Source organism: Hemicordylus capensis, chromosome 10 (assembly GCF_027244095.1).
Source record: "Hemicordylus capensis ecotype Gifberg chromosome 10, rHemCap1.1.pri, whole genome shotgun sequence".
In the NCBI taxonomy this organism is placed as follows: Eukaryota; Metazoa; Chordata; class Lepidosauria; order Squamata; family Cordylidae; genus Hemicordylus; species Hemicordylus capensis.
Window position 1 is genome coordinate 11,974,015 of NC_069666.1, and position 19,152 is coordinate 11,993,166.

At 43.0% G+C, this 19,152-nt stretch overlaps 2 protein-coding genes across 10 annotated transcripts in view; one reads left to right on the forward strand and one right to left on the reverse strand.

Moving 5' to 3' along the window:
- Window positions 1–1,023: 1,023 nt before the first annotated feature.
- Window positions 1,024–13,276, reverse strand: DTWD1 (DTW domain containing 1). Its single transcript, XM_053273058.1, has 5 exons — window positions 12,967–13,276; window positions 9,920–10,220; window positions 8,445–8,588; window positions 7,282–7,558; window positions 1,024–6,047 (listed from the first exon to the last, which is right to left on the reverse strand). Exons 2-5 carry the CDS (start codon window positions 10,199–10,201, stop codon window positions 5,818–5,820), a joined length of 933 nt encoding a protein of 310 aa, XP_053129033.1. The 5' UTR covers window positions 10,202–10,220; window positions 12,967–13,276; the 3' UTR covers window positions 1,024–5,817.
- A 263-nt stretch (window positions 13,277–13,539) lies between these two features.
- Window positions 13,540–19,152, forward strand: part of FAM227B (family with sequence similarity 227 member B) — a 122,235-nt gene continuing 116,622 nt past the window's right edge. The window contains exons 1-2 of one of the 9 annotated variants that reach the window (XM_053273048.1): window positions 13,540–13,788; window positions 19,048–19,101. In XM_053273048.1, the coding sequence (XP_053129023.1) occupies window positions 13,762–13,788; window positions 19,048–19,101 (81 nt within the window). In that variant the 5' untranslated portion in view covers window positions 13,540–13,761. Of the gene's footprint in view, window positions 13,861–14,810; window positions 16,015–16,070; window positions 16,380–17,347; window positions 17,431–19,047; window positions 19,102–19,152 lie in introns of those variants that run through there. The other 8 variants (XM_053273049.1, XM_053273054.1, XM_053273052.1 and 5 more) reach the window with 8 other exon arrangements.

Here is a 19,152-nt window from a genome sequence, read left to right on the forward strand (position 1 = left end):
CCTCGAGTAAAAACTAGTTGCTGACCAATGCATAGTGTGAAATAAGTGCAGCCCTCAAGCTCACTGGAATCTATTACACTTTTTGGCCAACTAATCTCTACTCCCCCACCCTACCACCTCTGAGGATGTCCTTCGTCAGAAGAATGCTCCCATAAGTTCTCCTGGTACACTAATTCTAGGTACAATGAAACTGACATCTTGTGGTTGGCCTGCCCTTGGACTGAAAGCCAAGCCTTCTCTAGTCCCTTCTGCTGCTCTCCTCCAATCACTTGCTCTTTTAATCTCGCAGCTCCTGAAGTTGAAGACATGAAGCTGCCTTATACAAAGTCAGGCCATGTCTAATTTCATCTGCATTGACTGGCAGTGGCTCTCCCATATAGTGGCCTGGAGATAACGAGGATTGAACCCGGGACTTTCTGCAGACAAAGCATGTGCACTATCTCAGAGCTACTACCCCTCCTAACAAAGGAAGCCGTATTATACATTGGTCCAAGCAATGCCTCATACATTAGTCCTCTAGCTCAGTATTGTCTGCACTTATTGGCAGTAGCTCTCCACGGTCTTCTCAGTCCTACCTGGAGATACCAAGGATTGAACCCGAGACTTTAAGGGGTAGGCTGTAGTTCTGCAATAGAGTACCTGCTTTGTATGCAGAAGGTCCCGGGTTCAGTCTCTAGCATCTTCAGATAAGGATCAGAAAGATCCTGTCTGAGCAACTGGAGAGCTTCTGCCAGTCAATGCAGACAATAATAAGCTATACAGAGCTAGAGATGGACTGGTGGTCTGACTCTGTATTGTTTAAGACAGTATCCTATGCGTTGTCCTGCATGCAGAGCATGTGCCGTACCATTGAGTTGTGGCTCCATCCCCCAAGTTAAGGAGACCCTCTGGTTACACTGCAAGAGGCTACAGCTGGAAGGGAGAGTGGGTAGAGTCCTCATGCCCATGCATGGAAACACTGACCTTTAGATTCTATTTGTAGTTGGGGGCAGGGGGGAGATAAACTAACATTATTTCTAAAAGTAACCAGAAGCTCAGTTTATTTAAGCATTTGTCCAACTCTACTTTTAAATTGAAAAACAAAACAAGATTTCAAAGAAATGCTATTTGGGGGAAAAGAAAAAAAAATACATTTTTCTTCTTCTGTTTGACTATTGTAATATATTAGGTCACGTCAGGGGGCTGCTTTTGTGTGCGTTTCCAGTGGGTGGAAGCTTTTCCTTCTCAATTATAAGCCAGTGATCTTTTAAAAAGCTGTTTTGGGCTTCCCTTTTTAAAAAGTTCAGAGATCTTTGTTTTTTAAACACACACACTGCTGAAAATGTCAGAAAGATGATCAAAATCCATATACAGGAAATAGTATTAATCATTGTGCAAAGCCGCGATGCCCTTTTCCTGACAGCAATAAAAAAAACTATGGACAGTAAAGGCATTTGCTCTTGCCATTTATTAGAGAGATGGCTGCTAAAGATATTTCTTGCTGTAAAAACATTACACATGTAGCTGTGTATAACATTAGCAGTTCTAGGCTAGCAATGCAAGCCAAAATCCAATGCAACTTAAGAGGTACTTCAATACGTGCTGGACTGCAGCCATGGTTTACATGCTGAAATTGGCAGAGCTGTCCAGGGCAGAATAACCCCAGTCAATTGTTCGTGCCAATAAAACTCAAAGACCAATTTTGTGCACAGTGGGTTATATATTCCAAATGAGAAATAAGCAAACCATCTTTACTTCTTTCTTCTTCCTCTCTCATAACGCTTGAGATCAGGGTCACTCAAATGTAGCAGTAGCTACGGGACATACAAAACTTTAACACCATGTATAATTAACTTATGGCATTCACCAGCACAGGCTACAATGACGCTGGGCACTAACCTTGATGCAAAGGGATTAGAAGTGTCTTGGGAGGAAAGGTCTAAAGGTCTACCAAGTGCTATTAGGCAGCAATCTCTAAATGGAACAAAAGAACAGCCCTGTTGGATCAGGCCCGAAGCCTATCTAGTTCCGCATTCTGTTTCACATAGTGGCCCATCAGATGGCTCTGAGAAGCCCTCAGGCAAGAGTTGAGGGCATGCCCTCTCTCTTGCTGTTGCTCCCCTGCAACTAATATTTAGAGGCACCTTGCCTGTGAGGCTGAAGGTGGCCTATAGCCACCAGACTAGTAGCCGTTGATAGACCTGTCCTCCATGAACTTGTCGAAGCCCCTTTTAAAGCCATACAAGCTAGTAGCCATCATCACATCCCATGGCAGAGAATGCAATACAATGAATACTTATATACCACTTTTCAACCAAAGCTCCCAAAGCAGTTTATACAGAAATGAATTAATACATGAATTAAATGGCTCCCTGTCCCCAAAGGGCTCACAATCTAAAAAGAAACATAAGAAAGACATCAGCAACAACCACTGGAGGGATGCTGTGCTGGGGATGGAGAGGGCCATTTGCTTTGCCCTTGCTCAATAAAGAGAATCACCATTTTAAAAAAGTTGCCTCTTTGCTCAGTTAGCAGGGGATATGCCATCTATTAATTATGTGCTGTGTGAAAAAGTACTTCCTTTTGTTGGCTCTAAATTTCCTAGCCTTCAGTTTCATGGGATGACCCCCAGTTCTGGTGTTATGAGAGAGAAAAATCTCACTCTCTCTACTCCATGCATAATTGTATCACATCTCCCCATAGTCACCCCTTTTCCAAACTAAAATGCCCCAGATGCTGTAGCCTTGCCTCATAAAGAAGGTGCTTCAGGCCGCTTATCATCTCTTCTGCACCTTTTCCAGTCTACAATGGCCTTCTAAATATACGGTTACTAGAATTACATTACTCCAAATGTGGCTGATTTAAAGAAGGGCATTATGTCCACCATGACCCCAAGATCTCTCTCCTAGTTGGTCACTGACAGCTCATACCCCATCAGTGTATATGTGAAGTTGGGTTTGGGTTTTTTGCCCCAGTATGTATGCACAGTGCATATACAACTTCCATGTACAGTGTCCCTCTACCAGCTGCTGAAGGCAGAGAAGAGGGGGCTGATGCCCTCAGTGCCCAGTTTGTTAGATCCCAAGAATTGCTAGACTAGTCCCTATTGGGAATAAAATGCTGAAGACAAACATTTGATCCCATCCAGTAGGCCATGTCTTACCCACTATGCTCAAATAACAACACATGCTTCAACAATTCTTGAAGCAGCAGGGCTTATTCACCAAACACTGCTGCAATAGAAGCTCACGTCCCCTACTTGGGAAACCTCCATGTTCGGGGGCAGCAAAGCAGGAATTAATGAGTGAAATTGAAGTTTGTTTTTTACATAAAAGATGGCGACTCCCTTCCCACCCTTGCACACAGAGAATAGGAAAAAGGAGAAAGAGTAGAACTAGCCTGAAAAAAAGACCAAAGAGGATGATTAGAGCAAGAGCTCTTTCCAAGTACTGCCAGTCTGGAGCAAGATAGGACCGGAACTGGGTCTTGACTGACATCTATCTAACTACGGGAACTAGCCTGCTCAACTTTAATCGGCCCTGTCTTGGAGCATGAGGTGGCTGATAACTCAGTATTAAGAGGACGACCTCCCTGTACCGAGGGGGAAAAACTGACTCTTGTAGCAGAATAGCATCTATTCTTTGAACATCACAGCAATAACTGGGAACAGAATCCATAGCCGTTCAACATAGTGGCAGAGTTCAGGCAACATAGGAAACCAGAGGTCCCTTCACTTCTGGTTTCCGAAGCCAGTCGTCCAGACTTGGAAAAACAGAATTAAGGGCAAAAAGGGACCTGTGGTTTCCCTTGCCAAACTCTACTCTGAACCTTCAGACAGAGTGGAGTTTCGTCACCCTTAGCTCCAGTTTTGTGGTGCCAGCGTTACATACAAATGCTGGCACTGCAGTTAGGGACCCATGGAGCTGGAGTTGAGAGAGGAAGCTCCTCCCTCATTCCAGCCTAACTGGCTGTGGAGACTGTCTTTCTATCAAGAAGGAAGCCTGCAACGCCAGCTCCCCCTCCTCTCTGCAGTCTCGCTGACTGCAGAGAGGCAGCTCTCCCTGTCGTCTGAACGCGGGCAGGAGAGCGGGGGAGAGGGGAGGGGCAGAACTGCGGGTCCATTGGACCCACCATTCCGTGCTATGTCTGAACTGGGTGACAGTCTCAAATGTATAATACATGGTAGGATTATACCAAATTCTGAAAGAGACGTCAGATTTATAATTTAGAGACTTTCTTGAAGCAGACTACATCCAAAAGGTGAGTATTTTAAGATACCAGTTATTTTATTTTAGCTTGTTAACAGACAAAAATCAAAGCTGTTGTACACAATGAGTCTAAACAAGCTTTCTCCAAGAGTGCAACCGTTAATCATGGAACATTCATTCATTTATCATTCAACAGTGCTGCTTCTTTCTCCAATGTCCGTAACTGTGGCTTCCCTGCCTTACTTTAAGCCTTCAGAAGAGGAGTCAATGAGCTGGAAATAATCTATTCATCTAGAGGGCACAACTTCTAATTCAGTACTTCTCTCAAAACGGAGAACACACACTAAAACTGCTTCCAGAATTGTTGGGCTTTTCTTTTTTAAAGTCCACCACATTGTGAAAATGCTACTGTAGCATTTAATAATCCTGATCGGTACTACCAGCAGCAGAAGCTAGCTGTTTACAAGATCAGGACTTGAGTGTCTTTCCCTACAATCACAGGAGGTACTAGCAATACATTAATTATGCCAAGCGGAGTGGTGGGGGGAGGACATACAGCTCGTAACTGGTTAATTTGGCACCTCTTCTTCAAAGAGATGTTCATTATTAGACTGATAGGAAAAACCATGATATAGTGGTTGGTGTACTCAATATATGTGAGCTGGAAATAGAAGGAAGATTATGTAACAAAGAGCTTTTCTGTTTTAGAGCATTTAGAGGACAAAAGGTCAGGAGTGGGGGAATATTTAAAAAAGGATTACTGCAGGGCACAATTTTTTCTGTGTCCATCGTTCAACTAGTTATCCAATGTGGGCTCCACGGCCCATGCACAGTCTCTAGTTCTGTTTATTTGCCACCTGGGTACAAGTCTCGGGTAAAAGGAACAGGTATATGATTCACAGACTGCTGAATCTTTTGCAGTCAATTGGAAGGAAACTTTAACTTTCTCAGTAAGGGTACATTTCTCTTGGGAAAGCAATACCATTACCCCATAATTCAGCAGGAAACCTTCATTTGGCAGCACCAGAGCTGTCAGCCTGAAAACAGCACGTAAGCAGTCACTACAATAACACTGCTATTATAATATTACTGAAACAATTTTACAGCTTAACTTAGACCCAAACATGTTTACCATCGGCATCCTCCTGAAAACATTAGCCTGGATATTTTTATGCATCTCCTGAAATATTGTTCCAATCATTTTTAGTAAGCAGTGACATTACCAGCATGAACTCATGCTTGATGGCCAAGAATACATTCCTATACAGTGAAAACAGCAGAACTAAATTTTACTATATTTAAGAAAATAGACTCCATGTTGGCATCTTTGCTGCTCATTACAATCCCAAAAAATTTCTATTTACAGTGAAAACGGGCTCAGTCTTGCAATCTTGACTTCAGGCAATCTCTCCCATAGAAATGCATTGGAGACCGGCCTGAAGTTATACACCATTGCTTTGGATTTAGGACTGAGTTTAGGGGACAGGAGCTTTTAGCATTTTGAACAGTGTTCTAGCAAACTGTACTATACAATTCCCATAAAGAATTAGCAGTTTAGAAAACCAAATCCAGTAGATCATAATGAATATTTGGGTGTTTTTTTAAATTGACAAACGAGGAATGTCTTGCCTTATTCTTTTCCTGCAGAACACTTGGCATTTCTTATCAGTTTGTACATAAATGAGAAGAAGAAAAGCAGATTGTCATACTGTCCTTCATATTTCTCTTTTAAGAGTTCCTTGTGATATTCTACTAAAAAATAATAAATGGCTTCAATGGTAGACAGGTATGTATCTGGCTTTCCCTTCTGATGACGCCAAAAGCAAGTTTTCCGGGATTTAAGTTCAATTTGCAGTAATCCTGCACGGGGAGAAAATAAAATAGAACATGAATGTATTTAACCACAGAAGTTTCATGTCCGCTAATGATAACAGGTTCATAATAGGTTCTTTCCAACTTCTCACACAGAGCATCAACAAAGATATAAGAATATAGGAAGCTGCCATATACTGAGTCAGACCATTGGTCCACCTGGTGTATTGTCTACACCAGGGTTTCTTAACCTTGGGCCCCCAGATGTTGTTGGACTACAACTCCCTTCATCCTCAGCCACAAAGGCCATGTCTGAGGATGATGGGAGTTGTCCAACAACATCTGGGGGCCCAAGGTTAAGAAACCCTGATCTATACTGACTGGCAGTGTTTCTCCAAAGTTTCAGGCAGAAGTCTCACCTAGCCCACTCTGGAGATGACAGGGAGTAAACCAGGGACAATTATGCAGATGCTCTTTCACTGAGCTACAGCCACATCACCTAAGGGAAATTTTTTACAGCGCTCATGTATAGTAACCCACCCAAATGCAAACCAAGGGAGACCCTGCTTAGCAAATGGACAATTTATGCTCACTGCCACAAGACCAGCTCTCTTTCCTTACGTCAGGCAATTCTGTGATCTCAGCTTCTTGTTCTACAGGTAAGGATCAATATGTCCCCCTAACCCCAAAATGCTTGTGTACAAGGCAACTGTAGCCACCTAATGGTGTGGGGATGTAACTTGCTTAGGAAACAAGAGGTTGCTGGTTCAAGTCCCCTCTGGTATGTTTTCCAGACTATGGGAAAACACCTATATCAGGAAGCAGCGATATATGAAAATGCTGAAAGGCATCATCTCAGACTGTGGGGGAGATGGCAATGGTAAACCCCTCCTGTATTCTACCAAAGACAACCACAGGGCTCTGTGGTCGCCAGGAATCAACACCGACTCGATGGCACAGCTTTTCTTTCCAAGCCAACAATACACAAATGCTTGTGTATAGTGATACAAGTTTACATCTGAATGGAGAAATGGGTGGAAAAGGAAAGCTTCTCTGGGGAACTGAGCTCAGCCAGGCGGGGGTATATATATGTGTGTGTGTGTGTGTGTGTGTCACATGGCCACACACACATCTTTATGCATGTGGCCAAGTGGATCTGCTCCCCCATCTGCACAGTTTGCTTATGCACAGCTACATCCAGGAATGATGAACTGCACTTTTGTTGGCTTATGCTGCAGGACCAGTGGTGTTCTGAATGTCACATTATCATTTATTAACATACCTTGGAGTCGCTCATCCGTGATTATTTTGTTGGTCTGATTCCAAGTACTGTCGATAAATACAATTTTCTTCAGCACAGCAGATTTGCTCCTGCTGTGCAGGCTGTGTTCATCCAAACTGCTGTCATTGCCTGCCTTGAGTTTTGCACACTTGAGGGCTGGTTCTGGTAATGGGCCCTCTTCCTCATCGCAAATGACATACTTCTTGGATTTGTTTTGCAAAGAGAAGGGAATGTCCTTTACTGAAACTGAATTAGGCCCAGGAAAGATAAGTGCAATCTAAAAAGGAAAACAGGCACACATCTGTGAACTTGGTGACACTTTAAGTAACATTGTGTCAACAAGCATTAGCCTGGTGCAGGGATAGAGCGATCAGCTCTTGCCAGGTTCTACAGGCAGACAGGCAAAATTTGGCAACATTAGAATCACAGACCCAGTGTGATAGGAAAGATGGCAGTCAGGTAGTCCCCAAATCTGTGGCACTAAGCAAATTTGAGTCACGCTATTGCCCCACTCACTACTTTGATATATAGAACTTTGATATAATAGATCCTCTGGCCCACACTGGATTGATCTGGAGTGATAGTGAACACACTACTAAAAGAAATTAAGTTTGCCTTTAAGAACACAGCTATTTGAATCTTCATTCTGTTGCCTTATCTTAGTCTTTTGCTAACTTTCCACTAGGATTCCCCCCTCCCCCATAAAAAAACATTTTCCCCGATCCATGGTCATCAAACCATCTTCCCTCCAGCCAAGCAAGCAGGAATGAAGCAGTTCATGCTGTTCTAATTAGAAATCTAAATTTGCAATATTACCAAGTCATATCTCAGAATTGTTGCTTCATGCTGCCTGCAAAGGTCTGGCAATGTCTTCAGTTTTAAGAGTGATTTGAATGAAAAAGCAGGCTCAGCAGAACAGGAATTCACTCATATGAGTAGACATTATTACAATAAAAATAATCCATCAGATGGATTCCTATGCAAACAGGCCAATTATTTCCAGCTCTCATATATACAAAGAGAGTCTTCATAAACAAAAATATTATTTGCAGGGATATGGAACATCACAAGCGTCATGTGAAGAGGAAGCAACAGTGAGACAGAGAGAAAATGAAAGGTAGGATAAATATCTTCCACCATACTATTTCTAAACAACTTCTTACTTCATGTTTCATCTCTTCATAGTCTGGCATACAAGGATAGGTGTAAATAGCAACATCATCAGGCGCTAGGAGCTTGGCATGGACAGCTGTGCTTTTGCCGTCAGTCTCATTGGGGTGCTTAATGATGTCAATCTTCAGAGGAAGCTACAACCAAGAGCAGAGCACATACTTAATGAAAGGCACTCCCACAACACAAATGGCTGACAAAACTTACTTAACATTTTGCATTTGTGTACAGGATAGATACCCAAGTAGAAAACAGATATGTCCTGCATCAGTTACAATCCACTTTAAAATCATTGTTGCTCTCAGCAAAATGCTGAAAGGTCAATCTGCTTAAAACAATGGAAGTATGCGGTGTATGAGCAGTGTCCCCATCAATATTAAATACTAGCCAAAAAAACTAGTTGGTGTGATGAACTGGGAGATGGGGTAGCACCAGTACCCATTTATTGCAAGGAACAGAGTTGGAAGGGGTTGCTTAGTGTGCTACTGCTCACAGACCCATACTGCACAGATGTCCCAGCCCCAAACAGGGTCCCTATAAGTAGAGGTCATTTTGGAGCCTGGACCTAAAGGCCTTTGGAGCCCCACCCCTGCAAATTAAACATCATCGTGCTCAGCCAGGTGACCACACCACCCGGGACAGACTAAAGAGGATTTGGGGGGATCCAGGGGCTGTGAAGGCCCTGGATTACGGCCCAGAAGTTCAGGGGTCAGAGCACCTCTAGGTGCTTTCAAGCGCAGTTCTTTATGTTGTTCCATAGAAATGAGTGGCAGTCACTCTGTACATTTTTATTTTTAAGCATGTAAGATACTTTGTGGTCTTACAGAGCACAAACTGAATTAATAGAATACGAACACTGCCATGTAGTTGGCTAGATGGACTGATCTGATCTATTCTAACTGGAGGCGTGTCTCCAAGGTTACAGGGTACATAGTTTTTATGCTTGTATTTTATAGTTTTTAAATTAGATTTGTTTTATATTTTTAGCTTAATATTTTGTCATTTTTATTGTATGTTTTTTAACTTTTTTAAGCCGCCTTGGGGTTGTTTTTAATGAAAGGTGGTGTATAGATTCAACAATAAATAAAAATAAAATAAATAAATACAACAGGAAACACCAGAAATTTAACTCGGGACCTTCTGCAGACAAGGAATGTGGTTTGCCACTCAGTAGTGGTTGCTTCATGTCTTTCACCACTAGGGATTCAGGAGGACATGAAAAAGAGGTTGATGGCTGGTACAGAAAAGGCCCATTTTTAAAAAATTATGAACATGTTGGAAACTCCTTGGGCAGGGACCTGTCATTTCATATTTTGTAAAGTGCCATGCATGTAGGTGGTTCTATATAAAGTATTTTTATTGGATGTTTCTTCCCCATCCCTTTGCCGTTCATACATCAGAGGTATTTACTGAGAAGAAAAAGTACTATAGTAAAATAAGACCAAGGTCAAGATATATCTTCACTAACCTTCACAACCGGAATTTCTCTAGTAGGAACAGTTTCAACTGGGACATAACAAGTGTAGCAATAAAACATCCTTGAACTGTTACATTTAGGACACTTTGACCTCCCTTGCTTTTGGGCTCTTTCAAGAATTGCCTGAGATGCTAGATGTAAGTTTTCAAGTGGGGTTTCCTGATCCGTGGACGTGTCTTGTGAATCTGGATTTTTCAGACATTCAAAATTCCTTTTTATTCCTTTATGCCTTTCGGAGTCTCCTTTTAAAATTGCAGATGAGTTTAGAGACATCTTAAGCTCAAAAAATATCCTAGACATGTAAAAGAGAAGCGTCACAATTTTCATATAGTACCAAATTTTGCTAATCGCAGCACAAATCTAAATTATACTAGATAAAATGTAAGTCAACAGCTCTTTCAAATTCTTTTAAAAATCAATACTGCTTTTAAAGATTTTAATACTGAAATCATTTATATTTTTTCCATAAACAGAGTAAGTGACCTTCCCCAAGTTTCAAATTGATAAGTATCTTTTTGAAAATGCTTCATGACCACCTTAGCCATTGGTGATCCTCTTGGGCTGACTGGGTGCGTCAAAGCAAAATTCAGTTTTTGGTGCATCACTATTAATCCACATTTGGAACATAGGAACATAGGAAACTGCCAGATACCGAGTCAGACCATTGGTCTATCTAGCTCAGTATTGTCTTCACAGACTGGCAGCGGCTTCTCCAAGGTTGCAGGCAGGAGTTTCTCTCAGCCCTTTCTTGGAGATGCTGCCAGGGAGGGAACTTGGAACCTTCTGCTCTTCCCAGAGTGGCTCCATCCCCTGAGAGGAAGATCTTACAGTGCTCACACATTGTCTCCCATTCAGATGCAACCAGGGCAGACCCTGCTTAGCTATGGGGACAAGTCATGCTTGCTACCACAAGACCAGCTCTCCAGCTCTTTGCATTGGCATAGAGCATTGTGTGCCAAAAGCATTCGGTGTATGGCAGTGGCTTTTCCTCACTGCTTATGCATGAGGTAATACAAGGTGCAATTCGGTGCACTATTACTTGGGAGTAAGCTCTGTGAAACTCAATGAAAAATACTTCCAAGTAAACATACATAGGATTGCACTAAATCACCATGGGCTAGCTTATTCTCTATAACCACCATAGGCAGAGATAGTTACCAGGCTCCGCCCCTATTAAAACCTTATGGGCCCAGTCTTGTGTGTATGTACTGTACACATACTCAGAAGTAAGTCTCAATGATTGCAATGAGATCTACATTCAAGTAAATATTTTTAATAACATAAAAAGCAGTTTTAATCTTCTACAATTGCTTCCTCAATAGCTTGAAGCTGTAATACTTTAATATTTTAATTTAATGCTTAAATTATTGTATATTTTTTAAATTTATTGCATTCTTAGGTTATAAGCCACATGCCTTAATGGGCATGTGATGACAAAAATGTAAATAATAAATAGTAAACACACTTACTTATTTATCTAATACATATTTAAATACATCAAATACATATCCAAAGTGTCAAAAGACCCAAAACATTACAGGTAAGAGCAGCCTATCTTTGGAAAATCCAAAGCGAGGTTTAAGACAGTTATGTTGTTTTTGCTGTAAACATTGCCCATGGAGTGCTTTCTAATTTTCTTATTCATTTTACCAACCCTCCTTGGTTAACTTTAGCAGTGCTGTCTTATGCAGCTATACTTCTTAAAATAAAGAAACTGATTTTAAAAAAGCTTTCTTGACATCAAAAAGCTTGAAACAGATACTTCTATTCAGCTAAGGAATTCAGCAGTGTCACTAAATCTGTTTTTGTTGTTTACATAAAATGGACCTCACTTCCCATGTGCTATGTTAGCTCTTTCTCCCCCTGAATGTCTCAGAGTTTTCCCAGTTTACTCTGGAAAACTTGGGCGGTGGGCGAAAAAAGTGTGCCAGGTTTGGACAAAACCTTCCAACACACAGATTCCTCAGTGAGAAAGAGAGAGCAGGAAATTATTGTAATATGTTATGCATTCCCAGCCTACAAACTGATTCACTTTACTATAATGCCTAGAAGGCAGCAGCATGGTGTTCAGCTACAAAGCCTCAAAGATTCAACAGAAGAAACATTAGTGACTGAGGGAGGACTTGAGCTGCCCTATGGTAGGGTTGCCAACATTTCATTGCCAGAATAAGGGACACAAGTTTGGGGAGGGGAGGCTGGGTGGGAGGTGTCTGCAGTGGTAATCAAGAGTCTGAGCATCATTGACTTATATGTAATTGAATTATATGCTATTGAATAGGAACAACATAGGAAGCTGCCATATACTGAGTCAGACCATAGGTCCATCTCGCTCAGTATTGTCTACACAGACTGGCAGTGGCTTCTCCAAGGTTGCAGGCAGGAATCTCTCTCAGCCCTATCTTGGAGATGCCAGGGAGGGAACTTGGAGCCTAGATGCTCTTCCCAGGCTCCAAGTTCAAGAATGGTAAGGTAAAGTGTGCCGTCGAGTCAATTTCGACTAATGCCAGCATTGCTATTATTTAGAACATATTCAAGTTATACCACTTTTCAACCACCACCATTTCATCCCTGAAATGTGGGATGTCCTACATAATGAAGGCCAGCTGGCAACCCTACTGGGGTCTAGTTTATATACCTGCAAAACAAACAAACAAACAAAAAAAACGTGCAGTAAACAGGAAGCATCTTGAGAGTCTTTCTGGGTGGGATTGCGGCACATCTTTTTGTACAACTGAGCTCCATTCCAACTGTTAATGACAGGTATATGAATATAGTCCATGATGAGCCAGGCCCACACATTTTGGCCACTGGTACCATTTCAGGAAGTCACCTTAAGTGGTGCAGTGGGGAAATTCTTGACTAACAAGCAGAAGGTTGCCGGTTTGAATCCCCGCTGGTACTATATCGGGCAGCAGCAATATAGGAAGATGCTGAAAGGCATCAACTCATACTGCATGGGAGGAGGCAATGGTAAACCCCTCCTGTATTCTACCAAAGACAACCACAGGGGTGCCAGGAGTCGGCACAATTTACCTTACCATCTCAGGGGGCAAATGCTTATAGCGATTTTTGGCAACGTCTGCAGGCACACACGCACCACGAAATGGAAAACTGAACAACAGCTAGGTTTACTCTAGTAAGGCCATTTCAAGGTTGCAGCCTTTGGCACGTTTCTTTGGCAGGAAAACTCCCATTGGACTCGGTAAACTGTGCACCGCGAGAAGCAAAGGAACGAGGAAGGGGCCTGCAGCTGCTGCACCCTCTTCTCTCCTGCTGCTGAACCCCAGGAAGGGGAGACGGGCCGACTATCCCTCGCACCCACCCCCTATATTGCTCTGCACAAGGGAGACCAACATACGTTTCGCAGGGCTGCGCTGGAAAGCCCGCGCGGACTCCTCCCCTTCCTTCTCGCTTCTTCAAATCTGAGGCCGCTCCCAGCAGCTCCCCCACTAGAAACAACGCCTGCCTGCGAAGCGGCTTTCCCTGCCAAGGAAGCGCTAATATAGATACATATTTGATAGCGAGATCGATGGCTTTTATGCCAAGGCGGAACTTAAGTGCAGGGGGCAGGGCTGGGAGGGAACCCGGAAGAGACGGACGCGGAGGTGAAGGCGCACCCTGAGCGGTTGCCAAGGCTCCTTAGCAACGTCCATACAGGCCTAGCGAGACTGAGGCGCTTCCTTGCCCGCTGCAGGGGCAGGCGAATCCCACCGGGGCCAGAGTGCTGAGGGAGGGTGCCCGCAGTTGGGATGCGCGCGCACGTAAGGGGCATTGACTGACTGACTAGAAAGCCAGGGAAGAGTCAAAGAGCTCCCCGCCCTGTGCAATGCTTAATGTGTGGTCAAGGCTCAGAAGTTGGGGTTTGTAATGCAAGCTTTCGTTTGAATGAGGGTTGCTGCTGGGTGCTTCTTTGAAAGCCAAGGCTGCATTAGGTTGGCTGAGGCTTTGCTTTTAGAAGACCCTCGCCTGTTTTCTCAGGCTTTTAACTGAAATTAATGTGAAACTGCTTTTTTTTATTTTATTCATATGAGATTACTTTGACTTTTTATTCTTTGAAAGTGTTTTGGTTTTTTTTTGTGTGTTTGTAAACACACACACATATATACACACACACACAGACACACAGACACACCACCTAGGTGTCACCTTAAGTGGCACAGTGACTAAACAAGCAAGCAAGCAGAAGGTTGCTAGTTCGAATCCCTGCTGCTATCGGGCGGCAGCAATATATTGCGCGGGAGGAGGCAATGGTAAACCCCTCCTGTATTTTACCAAAGAAAACCACAGGGCTCTGTGGGCGCCAGGAGTCGGCACACTTTACTTACACCACGAAGAGATAGACACATAACAGGCAGTATATAAATATGATAAATGGTTAAGCTGCAAAACATGCCACACGCCACCAGCACCCTTCAGCGGAACAGAAGAGAGCATTCTTGACAAGCTTGTATCCGCTCTCATATTTCAGCAGTTTTGCGTGTAGGCCTGCCCCCGATAAAAATAATGGAAATTATGCTGACTAGAAATCAAGGAGATTAGTTGGCCATGGCTAACTTAAGTCCGACTTATTTCAGTGGGACTTGCATGGCTGTTTTTTATTCCATTAACTTAGTCTGGGTGCTGTTTGTGGTTTTTTAAAATAAGTTTCCCCCTGCTTGCTTCTCGTTCTCTTGTGTCTGTAACAGTATTCTGAAGAAACTGGATCTGTCATCCTAAACACATTTACTAGGGTGTAAGTCCCATTGGATTCTGTGAGACTTAACGAGTAAATATGTTTAAGATTATGTGGTTACATGTGAACTTTCGCCGCTGCCGGTTCTGTGAGCAGACATGGAGAAATGTAGCAGGTGAAGCTTTATCCAGCACAGAGATAAGTGATGAGAAAAGCTTCGTTTTCTGTATTTCAGGCAACATTTGAAAAGTGTTTTAGAGTTTTAAAGTTCATAGTTTTGAAGATTTGATGTGTTAGTGTTCTGTTTTAATTTGCATGTTTTTTAATTGTATGTTCTTTTGGTTTTGTGAGCTGCCCAAGGAACATTTGTTATGGGTTGGCTATATAAATAAAGTTCTTATTCTTCAATAATATTATTTGAAACCAGAGACTCTGCCCATATAAAAGAGACAACCCTATGTTTGTTACACACCTACCATTAGCAGTTTTGTTTGTTTATTTTTATTTATTAATGTATACCCTGTTGGCTTATAATATGTGTAAAAGGATAAAAACATTTTGAAATGAACAAATTAAAAGTGGATAGAAGCAGTCTGGGAAAGAGAACAGAAGATAAAGACTGTTTTACACAGATGAATTAAAAGCCTTCTAGAATAGGAAGTCCTTCACCAGCTCTGTAAAGGTGGTGAAGTGGGGGGGCTGTCTAATCTTTTTAGGGAGGGAATTCTTTAACTGTGGTGTTACCATGGAGAAGGCCCTGCTTCTGGTACCTGTCATCTGAATCCCTCTTAGTGATGGTCCAGACTCCAGAGAGTAGGACCCTTGTAGCTGACTCATATTGGAGAAGAATATAGTTTCTTGTGGTTCCTCTTGTCACATTTTCAGTACACAAACAGATGTGGAGAAATTGCTGCCATCTGGACAAGTCCTTAAAATGTATTTTTGATGGGAGGATAAATATATAGATAGATAGATAGATTGATTGATTGATAGTTAAATTTTTATACCATCTTTCATTTTAAAAAATCCCAAGGCAGTTTACACAAAAATTAAAAACAAGACTATAAAAATGACACAGTTAAAATATTAAGCTAAAATATAAAACAAATCTGACTGAAAAGATTTAAAATACAAGCATAAAAACTGTACAAAATACAAAGCAGCAGCAGTAGAGACAATCATATAAAAGCCTGGGTAAAAAGCCAAGATTTAACACGCTTCCTAAAAACTGTGATGGAGACCAAGGAACGAATAGCCAATGGAGAGCATTCCAGAGTCTGGGGGCAGCAACAAAGAAGGCCCTGTCCTGCGTGCACGACAACTGAGCCTCCCTCATTGTCGGCACCCGGAGCAGAGCCCCCTCAGATGACCTCATCAAATGGACAGCAACCCTTGGGAGCAGGCGGTTCCTCAGGTATCCCAGGCCCAAATCATTAAGGGCTTTAAAGGTCAAAACCAGCACCTTGAATTGGACCCGGAAACAAATTGGTAGCCAGTGCAGCTCTTTCAAAATGGGTTTGATGCGATCCCAGCGGGCAGCTCCAGATAAAATCCTAGCTGCTGCATTTTGTATTAGCTGCAGTTTCCGGATATTCTTCGGGGCAGTCCCAAGTAGCGCACGTTACAGTAATCCAGCCATGATGTAACTAAGGCATGGGTAACTGTGACCAGATCTGCCTTCTCGAGAAAAGGATGCTGTTGGTGCACTAGCCGAAGCCAGCTAGTGATATAATATACAGAGAATTAGAGTTTTGACTGGAGAAAAAAATACTTCATTTTGTAAGTACATAAGTAAGTGAGTAGGTTTATCAGTCACCTTTCAGTAACAGAATGCTTAGAGTGAGCAAACTTTCCAACCTACTGGAATAAATTTTATCCCTAGCATATGACTCTTCTCAAAAAGCAAAGGCTTATCTGATTTGCATTCTGATAATGTAAATCTAGAGTGACACCATTATGTTCCCTATTTCAATATCTCTTCTGCAAATCTACAGCTACTTATGCTGGAGTAGTCCTTAACAATCCTATATAATAAAAGGCTAAGTGAGTGGCCGTGGCTTTGGAACGTTGGGGATCTGCGTCCCTGCCTCCCTGGGCTGTTCTGGGCCTGCGCGAAGCGCAGGCCCAGAAGAGCCCAAGGGACACAGGACCTCAGACACCAGTGTCCCACAGCCACGGGCGGCCATTAGCCGGTGTGTGGCGGCGGGGGAAAGTGGCCGAGGCGGCGGCGGAGCCGCCGCCTCGGCCATGAGCTGCGGCACGGCGAGAGGAGGCCGAGACAACCAGAAGCGGCCGCCCTGAAAAAGGCGAGGGCAATGGCGGCGGGGGAAGACCGAGACGGGGGACAGGGAAGCTGGGCGAGGTGGCGGCGAAGCCGCCAACGAGGCCCCCGCCCGCTCACAGCCGCCGCCTGCTCACCCGCCCTCCCAGCTGCCCAAAATGAAGCTGGGCGAGGTGGCGGCAAAGCCGCCAATGAGGCCCCCGCCCGCTCACAGCCGCTGCCACCGCCTGCTCACCCGCCCTCCCAGCTGCCCAAAATCACCTTCCCCGCTCCCCCCCAAAAAAGATTAAGGGCCAAAATGGCCCATGAGAAGGTCGCCGCCCCCGCCTATCGCCCTCCCATCTGTCGAAGACCACCTTACCCGCTCCAGCCCGAGGGAAAAGAGAGGAGCTCACGAGCAGAGCTCCTCTCTGTGCTAAGTCACTGCTCAAACTGCCGCTATGGACGCAAAGGACGCCTATTGCGTCCATTGCGACAGTATGGGCAGCAGCTTAACACAGAGAATAGCTCTGTTTCCGAGTTCCTCTCTTCTCCTTCGGGCTGGAGCGGGTAAGGTGGGCTCCGGCAGCTGGGTGCGCGGGAGGGCGATAGGCGGGGGCGGCCACCTTCTCATGGGCCATTTTGGCCGTTATTCATCCACACACACACCCCCAAAAAGTAAAAGCAAAATAAGGAAGAACAAAAACAGAGACAACAACAAAACAAAAAACAAAAAGAGAGAGGGGACAAGGGGGGGGGAAGAGACAGAAAGAGAGAGAGAGAGACAGAAAAGATGGGATAGAAAGCTAGCGCCCGTTATCATAACGGGCTTAAAAATACTAGTATGTTATATTGTTAAGGACTACTCCAGAGCCCCTGGTGGTGCAGTGGTAAAACTGCCGCCCTGCAACGTGAAGGTTACAAGTTCGATCCTGACCAGGGGCTCAAGGTTGACTCAGCCTTCCATCCTTCCGAGGTCGGTAAAATGAGTACCCAGAATGTTGGGGGCAATATGCTAAATCATTGTAAACCACTTAGAGAGCTCCAGCTATAGAGCGGTATGTAAGTGCTATTGCTATTGCTATATAGGAGTAGTCTAGGATAATTGTAGGCTGCAGGAATGTTGCATACACAGCATTCTTTTTTCTCCAGTAAAGTGCAGTTCATTTTAGCTTAACCATCTCAATTCTTAAGCTATGCCCCTTGGGCACAAACCAGCTGCTTGTGCATGCGGAGAGCAAAATGTGAGATGGCTCCTCACAGAATGCATTGTACTAACTTTCCCCCCTCTCTCTCCCACTCCCATGCCAGCCATACATTGGGTTTGGGTTATCAGAAATGGCCAGGTTTGTTGCTGACTGCGTACTTGACATGAGGCCAGTGTGTTTGTGTGTGTTACAATAAGTTCTGAGAGACAGACCTCACTGGAAAGGGGCTAGAATACAATCTTTACTTCTTCCTAGATGGTGAGATGATGTTTAGAGTCATGATTGGATTAGAAGACCTTAAAATAATGTCCAATCTTATCATTTTATGATGATTAAATAATGAAATCCTTCATTGTTATCAGCTTCATTACTGAAGACTCAGGATACAGTTTTAGAATTCAGATGTTTTTCATTTTGGAAGAGAAAATTTGATCTTATTAATTTTTATTTGTTGCTTACCCTGTGCCAGATTTTCATATCCCAATTTCTTTTATTTTCTTTTTGGAAACAAGCTGTTGATTTGCAGTATGGCATAAATGCAACTTTATATTTTAAGTTCAAGTAACATCATATCACATTGCCAAAATGCACTCCCAAATTATTTAATAGGCAATGTTTTGTTTTGCTTCTATGGACATAATCACTTTGCTCAGACCAAGAAATATAGCAAGTGATGTGGAGGTAAAAGGTCAAAATGAAGTTTAACAATAATTTCGCAACATTTTCTTCCTATCTCAGTCAATACAATGAATAAACATTCTGTGAAATATATTTCTAAACAATAGTACACTCTGAATGCCTAGACAAAGGCTCTCTCTCAAATGGACAATTCAACACATGTGAATACACAATGTGTGTGACATGGATACATTTGAGGCTTGCTGTTGCTTATTAAATAGAGCACTGAATAATATACCTTTAAAATTATTATTCAGTTCCTGTTTTTTTCATAAGACAAATGTGTCTTTTTGTGTTATAGGTAACTGTAGCACCTCCTCGGACGTTTGATGAATTTTTACTCTTTCAGAACTTGGTATGCACATTAAAGAAGTTTGCCCATACTTTTGTATAGTTTGCCCATATG

Coding starts and splice junctions, on each gene's coding strand:
- DTWD1 (XM_053273058.1), bottom strand. CDS start 10,201: ATGTCTCTAAACTCATCTGCAATTTTAAAAGGAGACTCCGAAAGGCAT. Junction 8,589..9,919: donor GAGAAATTCCGGTTGTGAAG/GTTAGTGAAGAT, acceptor TCTTGGTTGTAG/CTTCCTCTGAAGATTGACAT. Junction 7,559..8,444: donor ATGAAGAGATGAAACATGAA/GTAAGAAGTTGT, acceptor TTTCCTTTTTAG/ATTGCACTTATCTTTCCTGG.